General features: G+C 44.9%; 1 protein-coding gene across 1 annotated transcript in view; it reads left to right on the top strand.

Moving 5' to 3' along the window:
• The window catches only part of LOC120990971 (ovochymase-2-like), a 104,705-nt gene that overhangs the window by 48,132 nt on the left and 40,811 nt on the right, over positions 1–15,762 (top strand). Inside the window, exons 10-11 of the mRNA XM_040419863.1 lie at positions 4,935–5,171; positions 7,042–7,227. Of these exons, the coding sequence (XP_040275797.1) occupies positions 4,935–5,171; positions 7,042–7,227 (423 nt within the window). The remainder of the gene's footprint in view (positions 1–4,934; positions 5,172–7,041; positions 7,228–15,762) is intronic.

The following is a 15,762-nucleotide window of genomic DNA, read 5'->3' as shown; positions in this document are numbered from 1 at the left end:
ATTTAGGAAGTCTTAGTTGTTATGACTGCTACAAAAGTACAATATTTTAGCATTTAATTTTCAATAGTATAGTACTGCCAACATTAAAAGAGAATGAAAAAATGTTTTCTATGAATACTGAGTTTAAAAACAAATACCACTTTCTAAAAGAAATGCCCCTTTACATATTTTTTAATTATACTCAAACTGAGGCTTCTTTTATAGGTCAGCAGATTCTCTTTGATTTCCTACATACTGTAGCCCATATACAGTGCATTCAGAAAATGTTCAGTTCCTTTCACTTTTTTCACATTTTGTTATGTTGCTGTCTTTGGTTAAAATAATAAAAAGATTCAAGTTTTCACCATCATTCTGCAGTCAATAATCCATAATGACAAAGTGAAAACAGAATGTTCAAAAACTTTGCTTATTTGTTGAAAAGGAAAAAGTTAAATATTCCATTGACATAAGTATTCAGACCCTTTTAATTAAGTACTTAGTTGCAGCAACTTTGGCAGTAATTACAGCCTCCAGTATTCTTGGGTATGATACCACAAAGTTTGCACACCTAGATTTGGGGTTTTACTGCAGTTTTCTGCAGATCCCTTTAAGGTTGGATGGGGTCTATCAGTGTACGACCATTTTCAGGTCTCTCCAGAGATGTTCAATTGGGTTCAAGTCAGGGTTCTGGCTGGGTCACTCAAGAACATTCACAGAGTTGTCCCTACACCACTGTCTTGGCTGTGTAATTAAGCTCATTGTCTTGTTGAAAGGTTAACCTTCAGCTCAGTCTGAGGTCCAGATAACTTTGAATCGGGTTTTCATTTACATCTCTGTCCATTGCTCAATTTAGCTTTCCCTCAATCCTATCCACTGTCCCAGCTGCTAAAAAAGACCCCCACTGCATGATGCTGCCATCACAATTCTTCACTGTAGGGATGGTATTTGGAAGGTGATAAGCAGTGCCTGGTTTTCTCCAGAAATGACGCTTAGAATTGAGCCCAAAAAGTTCAATCTTTGTTTCATCAGACCACAGAATCTTGTTTCTTACAGCCCGGGACTCATTTAGGGGATTTTTTTGGGAAATTCCAGATGGGCTTTCATGTATCTTATACCAAGGAGAGGCTTCTTTCTAGGGCTGGGGCCGGCCAGCTCTGGTTGTTCTAAACTTCTTCCATTTAAGAATTATGGAGGCCACTGTGCTCTAGGAAACTTTCAGTGCAGCAGACTTTTTGTGTATCCTTCTCCAGATATGTGACTTTACACAGTCCTGTCTGTTGACTCTACAGACAGTTCTTTCATGCTCATGGCTTGGTTGTTGCTCTGCAATGCATTGTCAGCTGTGAGACCTTATATAGATAGAGGTGTATCTTTCCAAATCATGTCTAATGAACTGAATTTACCACAGATTGACTCCAATTAAGGTGTACAAACATCTCAATGATCAAGAGAAATGGGAGGCACCCAGAGCTAAATGTCAAGGGTCATAGCAAAAGGTCTGAATACTTATGTCCAATGCAAAATTTTAGCTTTTCCTTTTTAACAAATTTGCAAAAATTTCTAAAATTCTGTTTTCACTTTCTAATTAAGGGGGTATTGAGTGCAGATTGTTGAGGGAAAACATGTTTTTTTTCTATTTCATTTTAGCACACGGCTGCAACATATGAAACTGTGAAAAAATGAAGGGGTCTAAAGACTTTCCGAATGCACTGTACCAAAAAGCAGTACTTCTATGAAATATGGCAAATGTAGCTAGTCAGTTATGATGCTTGTAGTATAGAAAGCATTTCACTTGATTCAGTACCCATGCACAGCATGCCAAAAAGGGAAACAACCTCATGTTCTCAAGTTATTTGTCTCCCATTTCTCCCAAATCTTAATCCAATTTTGATAACTTGACCCATGCTTTTTCTCATTGGGTGGTTTTGGAGATAGCTGTTGTTTTCTTCATTCACAGGATGGCCCCGTACTTGAGACAGGAGGGGGTATCAGAGATGGAACATGCATCTATTGGATATTTATGACATATCCTATCCATATGCCATTAATGTCAAGATGGGACAACTCCTTTAACCTTTCCAAGATTTGCCCCGTAGATGTACAGCACAAATCGGGACTTTAAGAGATGGTGTCTGCTCAGGAGCTGACCGGGCGCCATAGCCACTGGGTGTCTGCTGTTTTATACATCAGACACCTGCAGGCAGAGTCCGTGGTCAGCAATAACACAGATTAGACACATTGATCCCGTTCAGATGCTGTGGTCAATTGCAATAATGGAATCTGATTTTTATACATTTTTTGCCTTGGGAATTCTGAAGCCTCCTATAAGGACCTGTTTTTGTCAGGGCTTGACGGAACGTACTGAATATTTCATAGGCTGCAAAAATATTTTTCTAAAATTTTATTAAAAAAGATCATTAGCATTGCCGCATTCCCAAAATGCATGTACTATTACTCGTACGATGAACAGTGTAATGAGGAAAAAATCTCTAAATGGCCGATTCAAAAGAGAAAAATTGAGGCAGCACTCCAAATGTGGTGAAAAGGGTGAAGACCCGTTTATTCCCAAGGCAACATTTCAGCCCAACGGCTTTTGTCAAGCGAACCCTGACCCTAAATGGTCGAGTCGCTATTTATTTGTCATTTCACTTCCCAAAAAATTGAATAAAAAGGGTATAAAACAGTAATACTCATTCCAAAATTGTATGAATAAAAACTGCAGATTTCCCCACAAAACATGAGCCCTCACAAAACGCTTTAGCCATAAATATATAAAAGTTACGGGGGTCAGAATATGGAGATGCAAGGAAAGAAAATTGTTAAGATTTTTTTTTAAAGTATTTTTAAAACAAAAGAAAAAGTATAAAAATGTGGTGTCCCTACAGGGAGTGCAGAATTATTAGGCAAATGAGTATTTTGACCACATCATCCTCCTTATGCATGTTGTCTTACTCCAAGCTGTATAGGCTCGAAAGCCTACTACCAATTAAGCATATTAGGTGATGTGCATCTCTGTAATGAGAAGGGGTGTGGTCTAATGACATCAACACCCTATATTAGGTGTGCATAATTATTAGGCAACTTCCTTTCCTTTGGCAAAATGGGTCAAAAGAAGGACTTGACAGGCTCAGAAAAGTCAAAAATAGTGAGATATCTTGCAGAGGGATGCAGCACTCTTAAAATTGCAAAGCTTCTGAAGCGTGATCATCGAACAATCAAGCGTTTCATTCAAAATAGTCAACAGGGTTGCAAGAAGCGTGTGGAAAGACCAAGGCGCAAAATAACTGCCCATGAACTGAGAAAAGTCAAGCGTGCAGCTGCCAAGATGCCACTTGCCACCAGTTTGGCCATATTTCAGAGCTGCAACATCACTGGAGTGCCCAAAAGCACAAGGTGTGCAATACTCAGAGACATGGCCAAGGTAAGAAAGGCTGAAAGACGACCACCACTGAACAAGACACACAAGCTGAAACGTCAAGACTGGGCCAAGAAATATCTGAAGACTGATTTTTCTAAGGTTTTATGGACTGATGAAATGAGAGTGAGTATTGATGGGCCAGATGGATGGGCCCGTGGCTGGATTGGTAAAGGGCAGAGAGCTCCAGTCCGACTCAGACGCCAGCAAGGTGGAGGTGGAGTACTGGTTTGGGCTGGTATCATCAAAGATGAGCTTGTGGGGCCTTTTCGGGTTGAGGATGGAGTCAAGCTCAACTCCCAGTCCTACTGCCAGTTTCTGGAAGACACCTTCTTCAAGCAGTGGTACAGGAAGAAGTCTGCATCCTTCAAGAAAAACATGATTTTCATGCAGGACAATGCTCCATCACACGCGTCCAAGTACTCCACAGCGTGGCTGGCAAGAAAGGGTATAAAAGAAGAAAATCTAATGACATGGCCTCCTTGTTCACCTGATCTGAACCCCATTGAGAACCTGTGGTCCATCATCAAATGTGAGGTTTACAAGGAGGGAAAACAGTACACCTCTCTGAACAGTGTCTGGGAGGCTGTGGTTGCTGCTGCACGCAATGTTGATGGTGAACAGATCAAAACACTGACAGAATCCATGGATGGCAGGCTTTTGAGTGTCCTTGCAAAGAAAGGTGGCTATGTTGGTCCCTGATTTGTTTTTGTTTTGTTTTTGAATGTCAGAAATGTATATTTGTGAATGTTGAGATGTTATATTGGTTTCACTGGTAAAAATAAATAATTGAAATGGGTATATATTTGTTTTTTGTTAAGTTGCCTAATAATTATGCACAGTAATAGTCACCTGCACACACAGATATCCCCCTAAAATAGCTAAAACTAAAAACAAACTAAAAACTACTTCCAAAAATATTCAGCTTTGATATTAATGAGTTTTTTGGGTTCATTGAGAACATGGCTAATCCTCAAAAATACAACTTGCCTAATAATTCTGCACTCCCTGTATAATCGTACTGACCTAGAAAATGAAGTTAACAGTCAGTTTTTCCGCAAAGGGAGCACCATAGAAACTAAACCTATAAAACCAAGGCCGAATTATTTTTTTTCCAAATTCACTTCATCTGGAGTTTTTTTTCGCTTCCCACTACTTCATATCCAATATAAAACTGTGCCATTGTCCTGCAAAAAACAAGCCCTCATACGGCTATGTAAACAGAAAAATAAAAAAGGTATGAATCCAGGAAGACGGGGAGTAAAAAATGAATACGAGAAAGTGGAAAATCGCTGTGTCTTGAAGGAGTTAAACAGCTACATGTTGTAGCTGTTTAACTCCTTCAAGACACAGCGATTTTCCAATATGTTATTCCAAGGAGCTGTAAATTGAGATTATTTAATTAATCAGTTCTTGTCTCCAATGAAGTTAGCAATGGAATTGCTGGAAGAACATTAAACACTCTATGTAGATATTAATTTGTTATATTTACCTATAGACATTTTTACAAATGTACTGAAAATTATATTCTGTTTCACAGAAATCCAGTCATGTGGTGGTGGATCTACTGAGGAGAGTGGAGTGATTAAATCCCCAAACTGGCCAAATAATTATGCACCTAACAGACTGTGTGTATGGCATATTCAAGTGCCTGAAGGGAAGAACATTGTCGTAAATTTCACTCATTTTGACTTGGAAGATACAGACCTTATAAGTAAACTGTGTTATGATTATGTGGCAGCATATGAGGAAAGCTCTGGACAAGCCATTAAATATGGTATGTCAACTTTATATTATAATCTATTTTTTAGTTACAGTAGCTGGCATGGTTTTATACAGTAGGGGGGATAGTTATCAAACTGGTGTAATGTAGAACTGGCTTAGTTGCCCATAAGAACCAATCAGATTCCACCTTTCATTTTTCACAGCTCTAAGACAGGGATCATTAATTTCCGGGAATCCAGCAGTTCTGAAACTACAACACCCATGCTCCATTCACTTCTACGAAAGTTAGAAGTACAGAAATTGCATGCTGGAAGTTGTAGTTTCACTGCAGCTGGAGTGCCGGAGGTTGCTGACTCCTGGTCTAGGAGATGTGGCTATCACATGTACTGTTTTTCCTGGACTACACACAGCCATCTGGCACGGGCCTAAGAAGTCTTATAAATTTATTCCAACAGTAGAAAAGAATAATGAGGTGGCACTCACCCAGCAGTAATTTAAAAAATTATCCTTTAATGGTCCAAGATGCGAGTAACAATAACCAGCAGAAATAACAGGGCGGACAACGAATCTTCCATGCATAGTGGCGACGGCCGTTTCGCGCAAAAATGTGCTTCCTCAGGCCATCAGTGGCCTGAGGAAGCACATTTTTGCGCGAAATGGCCGTCACCACTATGCATGGAAGATTCGTTGTCCGGGACCAAATAAAAAAAAAAAAAACACGTTTACTCACAATGTACATGTAAATAAAGGTGCCTCCATATATTTTCAGCTATTTTCGCCACTTCTATGTGGCTCCAACGGTCCCTCACTCATTGCTTATATATCTGTTTATCTGTCCCTAACTTCCGGCTACACTGCCCTGTGGCTCCTGGGGCAGCGCGGCATCAGGTGGTTACAGCTGTCTCTCTGCTCCGCTGTAACTCTGCCCCCTCATCCATATTCACCTCCATTCAATCTAAAGCTTCTTGCCCAGTGATGTCACCGGACTGGAGGGGCGGGGCTTAGTGGGATGTTGGCCAGCCGCTGTTACTCCGCCCCTCATCAATATTCACCTCCATTCAATCTAAAGGTCCTTGCCCAGTGACATCACCAGAAGGGAGGGGGCTGGGTTTAGCGCGATGTCGGTCAGCCTAGTTACTTCCCCTCCATCCACTCTGCATAAATTACTTATGCTGCCAGTGACATCACTGGGCTCCCTGTGCAGCGGAAGAGGAAGCTTTGCTTGCCTGCAAGGGACACGGTACGTCAATAAACAGTAACTTCCGGCCATGAATTTCAAAGATGAAATCAGGGCTGCAGAAATCTGTGCTAAAGGTACTGCATGCTTGTATGTAATGTGTATGCCACACTTGTACTATTAGAGCAATGTCCCCAATCCTAGACAACCCCTTTAATTCTGCTGGTTTGTGTTACTTGCATCCCGGACCAATAAAGGATCATTTTATGAATTACTGCTGGGTGAGTGCCGCCTCATTATCCTTTTCTACTGTTGGAATTTATACTTACATGTCTGGAGTGGCTTTGCACCACAGGACTGCAGTGCAAGACAGAGTGGTGCGCTAGATGTCTGAGTTTGGATCCTGTGCATGAAGTGTTGAAGAGGGAGTGTAAAGCTGTGCCGCCCGGTCTCTCTACTACATGCACAGTCTTATAAATTCATTATTGCTATTATTGTATCTACAAAGTCTGTGTGCCGAAATGTAAATGATAGCTGTCAGTAAGATAACGTTTACACATATTCTGTCTCAGAGATTTTTTTCTTCTAGGAGCATGTTAATAAGCCAGGGAATATTTCCCTGTCATTTTTGTCATGGAATAATGTAAATATTCTTTGTTACTGATTTTACAGTATTTACTACTTTGTGTAATATAGTATCTTTTACATGACGTTTCTTATTATTGTTCCTCTTCGCTTTTTGCAGGTCCATTTTGTGGAACTATAATGCCAGCCAGAATTACTAGTCAGAGTAACACTCTCACAATCCGGTTCTACAGCGACATTTTCACAGAGTCAAAAGGTTTTAGAGCCTACTGGACCACTAATCCCTTACAAACACCTCCAACAGAAGCACCACCAGCCCCCAATCCATGGGACAGTATACAAATAGGTATCATGTATTGCTCAATGTGAAACTCCTTTATTTATCTTGAAGGGAATAGTGTAACCTAAAGTTTGAGAATAACTTTGGTTTTTTTGTTTTGTTTTTTAAGCATAAGCATCCCATGGGAAAGATTTTTTATTCTTCTGGAATACCGCTTGAAAGGGTTTGTGCCAACTTTGCAAGTTAGGCTACTTTCACACTAGCGTTCGGGTGTCCGCTTGTGAGCTCCGTTTGAAGGGGCTCACAAGCGGCCCCGAACGCATCCGTACTGCCCTAATGAATTCTGAGTGGACGCAGATCCGCTCAGAATGCATCAGTCTGGCAGCGTTCAGCCTCCACTCCGCTCAGCAAGCGGACACCCGAACGCAGCTTGCAGCGTTCGGGTGTCCGCCTGGCCGTGCGGAGGCAAGCGGATCCGTCCAGACTTACTATGTAAGTCAATGGGGACGGATCCGTTTGAAGATGACACAATATGGCTCAATCTTCAAACGGATCCGTCCCCCATTGACTTTCAATGTAAAGTCTGGACGGATCCGTTTAGGCTACTTTCACACTTAGATTAGATTTTTTTTTAAACTATAATGCAGACGGATCCGTTCTGAACGGATCCAAACGTCTGCATTAAAGGAGCGGATCCGTCTGTGCAGACATCAGACGGACCCGCTCTGAACGGTAGTGTGAAAGTAGCCTTATCCGACATCTACAGCAGGTCGAGTATGTCCCCTGCCGCTCCATTCATTCTCAATGTGACTGCTGGAGATAGCTGAGTACAGCGTTCAGCTATTTCCAGCACTTCCATAGAGAATGAATTCAGCAGAAGAGTGCATATTCGATCTACCACTCCATCAGATCAGGGGAACAGGACCCCCATTCTCAGGATTGATAGCGGTACATGCGATCAGTTAGCTATCCTATGGATAGGGGATAACTTGCAATCTTGGCACATCCCCTTTAAGGAGGTTGCACAGTTTGGCTTACTCTTTTATTAGATGGGTGGTCCCAAGGATATAACTTGGTCCATCTGGGCCACAGAGCTTGGGTAACAACTGTGTCAGTGCTTGCTTGCCCTGCAGGATGCTGAAAAGTTAACAAACATTACATTGGTTCCCATACAGCTTTTCTGGAAAAACACTGCTGCAGATTAAATCAGATGGGAAATAGAGATGAGCAAATTTCAAAAAGCCTTTATAGTGGTGTAGAACACTGTGCCTTGCAGTAACACGCATAGGGAGTCTGCTGTGGTAGTGAAATATTTCTGTGAGTCAGTATGACATGCAGATGACAGGTGTCGCTCTTAGAATCACTGCACGCTTCACTTATTTGGGCAGTTATGGGGCCAAAACTGACCAAATAACTCAAGTATGAACTCAGCCTTACAGGTCACTGTTAGTGTCAAGAAGAAGCGCACTCCTTTTACACCGTCGGCAGCTGATTCCACATAGATGTCTACAGAACCTGTTCTATTAAATGCTTATACAAGTAGAGCCCCCCCGACAGAGTGGAGAGGGTGTCAGTAGTAAGTTTGTGTTGACGTCACTGATTATTTTGCCCTTCCTCTGATCCATCAGAACAATAATCCCCAAAAAACGGATCCTGTCTGTGGTACATCCGCTTTCACCTGGTCAGCATTTGGTCAGTAATCCATCAGTATTGCTGAAGCCAAAAAAACAGGAGTGGATCCAAAACAGAGATGACACATGAAAGGAATATTTGCATGTCTTCTGTGTTTTGTACCCACTCCTGATTTTGGCTACCAAATCATAAGCCAATTCTGATGCAAAATAGGGACCGTGTCATGCAGGCCTTATAGCTGTTACATAGACAGGATCCGTTGTGCGTCTCATTTTTCCTTCCTTCTGACAGATCCGAAGAAGGGTCAAATAAATGATGATGTCATCCTGGCAGAAAGGCAAAATAGTGGCCCAGTCATGAAGTGGGGAGGGTGGCAACAGCATGAGAAGTCCACAGAGTGGCCCTATGACATAGTGATGAGGTGGCAGCAGCATCAGGACTACGCCACAGAGTGGCACAATGACAGAGTGCGGAGGTGGTGGCAGCAGCAGAATCAGGAAGAGGCTACGGAGTGGCACAATGACAGTGTGGAGATGGCAGCATCAGGAAGCCACAGAGTGGCACAATGACAGTGTGGAGGTGGCGGCAGTATCAGGAAGCCACAGAGTGGCCCAATGACAGAGTGTGCAGGTGGCAGCAACATCAGGAGGAGGCTACAGAGTGGCACAATGACAGTGTGGAGGTGGCAGCATCAGGAGGCCACAGGGTGGTACAATGACAGAGTGTGGAGGTGGAAGCAGCAGCATGAGGAGACCGTAGAGTAGCACAATGACAGAGTGTGGAGGTGGCAGCATCAGGATAAGGCCACAGGGTGGCACAATGATAGTGTGGAGGTGGCAGCATCAGGAGGCCACAGAGTGGCAAGGTGACATAGTGTGGAGATAGCATCAGCATCAGTAGACCACAGAGTGGCAAGGTAACATAGTGTTGAGGTAGCAGCAGCATCAGGAGACCACAGAGTGGCAAGGTGACATAGTGTGGAGATAGCAGCAGCAGCATCAGTAGACCACAGAGTGGCAAGGTAACAGTGTGGAGGTGGCAGCAGCATCAGGAGACCACAGTGTGGAGGTGGCAGCAGCATCAGGAAACCACAGAGTGACCCTGTAACAGAGTGGGGAGGTGGGTGGCAATACCGGTACTAGCTGAAGATGGTGGGTGAAAGATGGAGTACTTGGCATCAGGTGGGTGTCAGCATCAGAATAGTAGCTGAGGCAGGTAGCCAGAAGAAACCGGTCTCTTTTGTCAAAGTGTTGGTGTGGCACCATGGATGATCTAGTCTGATACATCGGGCACTGGTGGGTGGAAATCCTGGCTGATCCACGCCTGATTCATCTTGACAAAGGTCAGTCTCTCCACATTTTGGGTGGACAGGCGAGTTATTCTTGGGGTAACTATGGCCCCCGGCGCACTAAACACCCACTCTGATGTCAAACTACTGGCCGGGCAGGACAGCTTTTCCAGGGCAAACTCTGCTAGTTGCAGCCACAAATCCAGTTTAGCTGCCCAGTAGTCCAGCGGATCTTCAATGTGGGGTGGCATGGTTCTGTCCAAGTATGCCACCACCTGCTGGTTCGGGTCCTGCTCCAGGTCTAGCTGCTGCTGGTGAGTAGTTTCTTCACTAGGCGGGTGAAGAAAGCTGCTCATCAGTGACTCTAGACTCAAGTTGCTGCTGATGGAGCTGGAACTGCTTGCATTTGTGCAAGTGATTCGGAGGGACTTCCTGCCTCCATCTCCACTGCATACTGCCACGATGTGTCTGGGTCCTCTGCCTCATCGCCCTGTAGCTCCTCTGGCTGCTCCTGCTCCTCCTCTCCTGTCACCTGTGTAAAAAAAACACCCATTTCACTACACATTGCTTGTGCTCCAATGTCCTCCTCCTCTGCAGCAACTTGGCCAGGAGCACATTCAGCTTCTGCGCCACTGGATGAGTGCACGAATATTGTTGTCTCTTGGAAATCGCTTTGGTGATCGATTGCTGATGGAATGACTGATGAGGAGTAGGAGGAGGAGTAGGAGCATCAGGACCAGCAGATGATGGGAAGCACAGACAGCTCCCTTTTGTCTGTGGTGTTAGAGCCTTGACTGCCTGAAATTGGGTGTGTGCCACTGGGTGATGCTGCGGTTGCTGAAGCAGGCTGGACAACCACATTGGAGCCATGGTTCTCCCAGGCCACTTTATGGTGCCGATGCATATGTTGACACAGGGCCATGGTGCCAACATTGGCACCCTGGCCACGCTTCACCTTCAGCCCACAGATTCTACAAACGGTCATGTTCACCTTCTCCGGCAGCTTAACAAAAAACTGCCACACCGCCGAGTAGGTGATTTTACCCCCAACATTCCTCACTGACTGACTGCTACCGCAGCTGCTCCCGTGAACCCCTGCACCACTACTTTCCGAGCAATTAGGCTCCTGCGAAGCGGGTGGTCTACCCCGGGCACGTCTGGCACCTGACCTCCCACTGCTGCCACCCTGCTGACTCCCGGGCATGCTGGCAACTTGCTGTCTCCGCGCTGCCTAACAAGCAAACTGCCACCCTCTTCTCCTGATGTTGATGAAGCCCCTAATTCAACTGGCTCCCAAGTGCTATCAGCTACATCATCATCGAGTACTTTCTGCATGTCACTGATGTCTTCCTCAACGGTCTCCGACCGCTCGCAACACCAGCTTCTACGTCACTCTCCTCATCATTACTTGCCCGCCTACCAGAGGAAGCGGCGGATGTCTCTTTCACATCTTGGCTGGCCAGTAGCTGCTGACTGTCCTCGAGTAGCTCGTCCTCGCTGTATTGTGGAGCTGAGCACACACCAGATAATACTTCTCTGGCTGAGAGAACAGAAAAGGAAAGAGGCAGGTTGAGGACCGGTGAGGCCACAGGGCCTGCTCCTGGTCCATGCCAAATAAGGGTTTTGTCTGACGAACTCACCGACTGTTGGTTGGGGGTGTCTGATGTCAACCATTCAAGAACTGCTGGGTTGCTGGTCAAGACATGACCGCTAGATGACACCGGGAGCTCAGGCCTCTCCCTGTGACTCCTGCTGCCATGTCCTCTTATGCCTTATTCACACATCAGCATTCGGTCAGTGATTTCCATTAGTGATTTTGAGCCAAAACCAGGTGCGGCTCTAAGCACAGAACAGGGGCAGAACTTTCTCTTATACTTTATGTCTGTGGAGGCTCCAATCTTGGTTTTGGCTTATAATCACTGATGGAAATCACTGACCAAAACACTGACGTGTGAATGAGGCTTAACTCTGCTGCAACCTGTGCCTGCACGAGAAACAATAAGGCCTTTGCCACTCCCCTGTGCAGGGCCTGGAACCTTGTCTGACATACTGTTAGATCAAATAAATAAATAAAAAGGAAATTAAAACACCCCCAAAAAGTCAGTAATTTTCTCACTTTACCACACAACGGCTAAGAAGCCATTTTTTTCCCCACTAATACATGCCAAAAAGGGCTTTAGAACATATAACTGCACCGCTGAACGGCAAATAATATATATTTTTTTGCCACTAATACACGTCAAAAAGGGCTTTAGAACATATAACTGCACCGCTGAAACGGCAAATAATATATATTTTTTTGCCACTAATACACGCCAAAAAGGGCTTTAGAACATATAACTGCACCGCACAAGGGCAAATAAGACGTAGAAATATTTCCATGACCCTGTTAATGGCTGTATCAAACAGGACTTGCACCCAAATAACAAGGACGGTTTGCTGGAATTACAGAGCTGTATAATGGCAAATTTGGATCAGCAGTCAGTGCAGCAAGGTGTAATAGGATTGTTACTATTACCCAGGCTGTAAACTCCCCTACTGAACCCTGTTCTTCTTCAATAATGTGGAATGATTCCTCCCTATCCTTTCCCTGAACTTCTATACAGCAAAATAAAAGTTTTAGGCCCCTTTCACATGTGTGAGAATTCAGCGCGGGTGCAATGCGTGAGGTGAACGCATTGCACCCGCATTGAATCCAGACCCATTCACTTTAATGGGGCTGTTCAGATGACCGTTGATTTTTCACGCATCACTTGTGCGTTGCATGTAAATCGCAGCATGTTCTATATTCTGCATTTTTCACGCAACGCAGGTCCCATAGAAATGAATAGGGATGCGTGAAAATCAAGCATCCGCAAGCAAGTGCAGATGCAATGTGATTTTCACGCATGGTTGCTAGGAGATGATGTTAGTAAAAGTCAATTTAATGTATTATTTTCCCTGATAACATGGAAAATAATAGCATTCTTAATACAGAATGCTTACTAAAATGTTGCTTCAGTGGTTAAAAAATAAAAAAATAATTACTTACCTCATCCTGTTGTTCGCGCAGCTGGCATCTTCTTCTTTCTTCTTCTTTCAGGACCTGCCAAAGGACCTTTGATTCAATCTTCATTCAGCAGGACCTGCGCTGACGTCACCTGAGCGTGATTACGTCATCAAAGGTCCTTTGGCAGGTCCTGAAAGGAGAAGAAAGAAGAAGATGCTGGCTGCGCGAACAAGTGGATGAGGCGAGTAAATTTTTTGTATTTTTTAACCCCTCATGCCACATTTTAGTAAGCATTCTGTATTAAGAATGCTATTATTTTCCCTTATAACAGAAAATAATAAAATCTACAGAACACCTAACCCAAACCCAAACTTCAGTGAAAAAGTCCAGGTTCGGGTCTGGGTACCACAATCAGTTTTTTCTCACGCGCGCGCAAAACGCATTGCACTCGTGCGGAAAAAATTGAGCAACGCAACGCAATCGCAGTCAAAACTGACTTTAATTGCGTACGCACTCGCAGGATTTTCCCTGATCGCAGACGCAACGCATCAGGACCTAATCCGGACACGCTCTTCTGCAAGGGGCCTTAAAGTCTTTTCTACCACTGTCCCTAGCGCCTGCTGACATCTCTCCCTGCACTAAGTACACTTGAAAATGGCTGAATTCAAGATGGCTGAGGCTATTTATAGAGCTGTAAAATATGTAAACAGTTGGAGGGCACTCAATTATCTGGGAACATCACTAGGAGGTGACAATGACCACATTTAATATATAACTGATATTAAAACTCGCATAAAGCTATACATACATGTGCAGAATCTGGACTAGATCCCAGGTGGGCAATCAAAGTCCAACTGTAATATTTATAGAGCTGTGACATCACAGGGCTGGCTGGCTGCTGATTGGCTGCATGCATGGCATTGTGGGTGATCCCTCGTTCCCAGAGTTCCTTGCTCCATGTCCTAACTCGTGCAGCAGCCATTTTAGGAAAAAATGCGATTCGTTACCACGAAGCGTGAGGAAAGTCAGATTTGGTGCGAATCGAATTCCACTTCGTCAACTTCAATTCGCTCATCTCTAATGGGAAACCCCTTTAAAATACAATACATGTGAATGGGCTTTTGAAAGCTACGTGTAGCGGAAAAAAAAAAAAAGCACAGAAAATCTAGCATGCTGTAATTTGTGTCGCTGCGGACTGAGCCAAATGTACACATTATGATCAAAACAAAACAAAAACTCCCCTTATATATAATTTACTTACAGTTCTGAAGACTCAGGGGTGCTGGCTGGTTTTGCCTCAGGGGTGCTGGCTGGCTTAGCCTCAGGGGTGCTGACAGGCTTGGCCTCAGGGATACTGACAGGCTTGGCCAAGCAGAAGGAGTGTGGGACTGTGAGGCCTTTTTTCTCCAAGCTGCTCCGGATCAGTGCTCTAGGCAGCTGGGCTCAGGGCTGGAAGTGGGCAATGCACAATAAGAAAAAAATATTTTTCATTACACCTCAGGTCAGACCACCAATCAGACCCCCAATGTTAATAAGACCTCAGATCAGAACCCAATATGAATGACCCACAATCAGACCTCAGATAAGAGCCCCATGCCTCATAGCAGCCCCCAGTGCCTCTCCATCAGCCCCTAGTGCCCCTACATTAGCCCTCATTGCCTCATATCAGCCCCCCAGTGCCTCTCATCAGCCCCCAGTGCCTCTTATCAGCCCCTAGTGCCTCTCATCAGCCCCCCAGTACCTCTCATCAGCCCCCCAGTACCTCTCATCAGCCCCCCAGTACCTCTCATCAGCCCCCCAGTACCTTTCATCAGCCCCCAGCAGATCTCATCAGTCCCCAGTGCCTCTATATTAGCCCCCAGTGCCTCTCATCAGTCCCCAGTACTTCTCATCAGCCCCCCCCAGTGCCTCTATATCAGCCCCCAGCAGATCTCATCAGCCCCAGTGCCTCTAATCTGTCCCTAGTGCCTCTAATCTGCCCATAGTGCCTCTAATCAGCCCCCAGTGCCTCTAATCAGCCCCCAGTGCCTCTAATCTTCCCCTAGTGCCTCTAATCAGCCCCCAGTCCTCTATATCAGCCCCCAGAGCCTCTCCATTAACCGCCCAGTGCCTCTTACCAGCCCCCAGGGCCCCATTCACTAGCGCCCAGTGCTGCCCCATCCACCAGCCCCGAGTGCCCCCTCCACCAGCCTCCAGTCAGTGCCTCTCCATTCAGCCTATAGTATAAAATCTGAAAAAAAAATAAACACTTACACTTACCTCTCCTGCTCCTGGACGCTCCTCTTCTACTGCTGTACAGCCGACAGCCGAGGACCAGGAAGGCGGCGGTGAGTACAAAACCTTCATCGCTTTCTCCTGGTCCTTTTGCCCTGAAAGGGAACGGCGTTCCTGCCATGAAAAAAGTGCAGGAACGCCGTTCCCACGCGTTCCCCCTCGACTCGACCCCTGCGTTTTGCGGCCAAAAAAACAAACAACAGCCAGATATCAGCTGTAAGACCCCTTTCACACAAGTTTTCCGCGCTGGTGCAATGTGTGACGTGAATGCATAGCACCAGCACTGAATCCTGACCCAAACGCAGAATATAGAGCATGCTGCGATTTTCACGCAACGCACAAGTGATGCGTGAAAATCACATCTCATGTGAACAGCGCCATAGAAATTAATGGGTCGGTATTCAGTGCGGGTGCAATG

This window comes from Bufo bufo, chromosome 2 (assembly GCF_905171765.1).
Source record: "Bufo bufo chromosome 2, aBufBuf1.1, whole genome shotgun sequence".
Taxonomy (NCBI): Eukaryota; Metazoa; Chordata; class Amphibia; order Anura; family Bufonidae; genus Bufo; species Bufo bufo.
The sequence above is the reverse complement of the archived record's forward strand: the minus strand, read 5'-3'. Positions and strand labels throughout refer to the sequence as shown.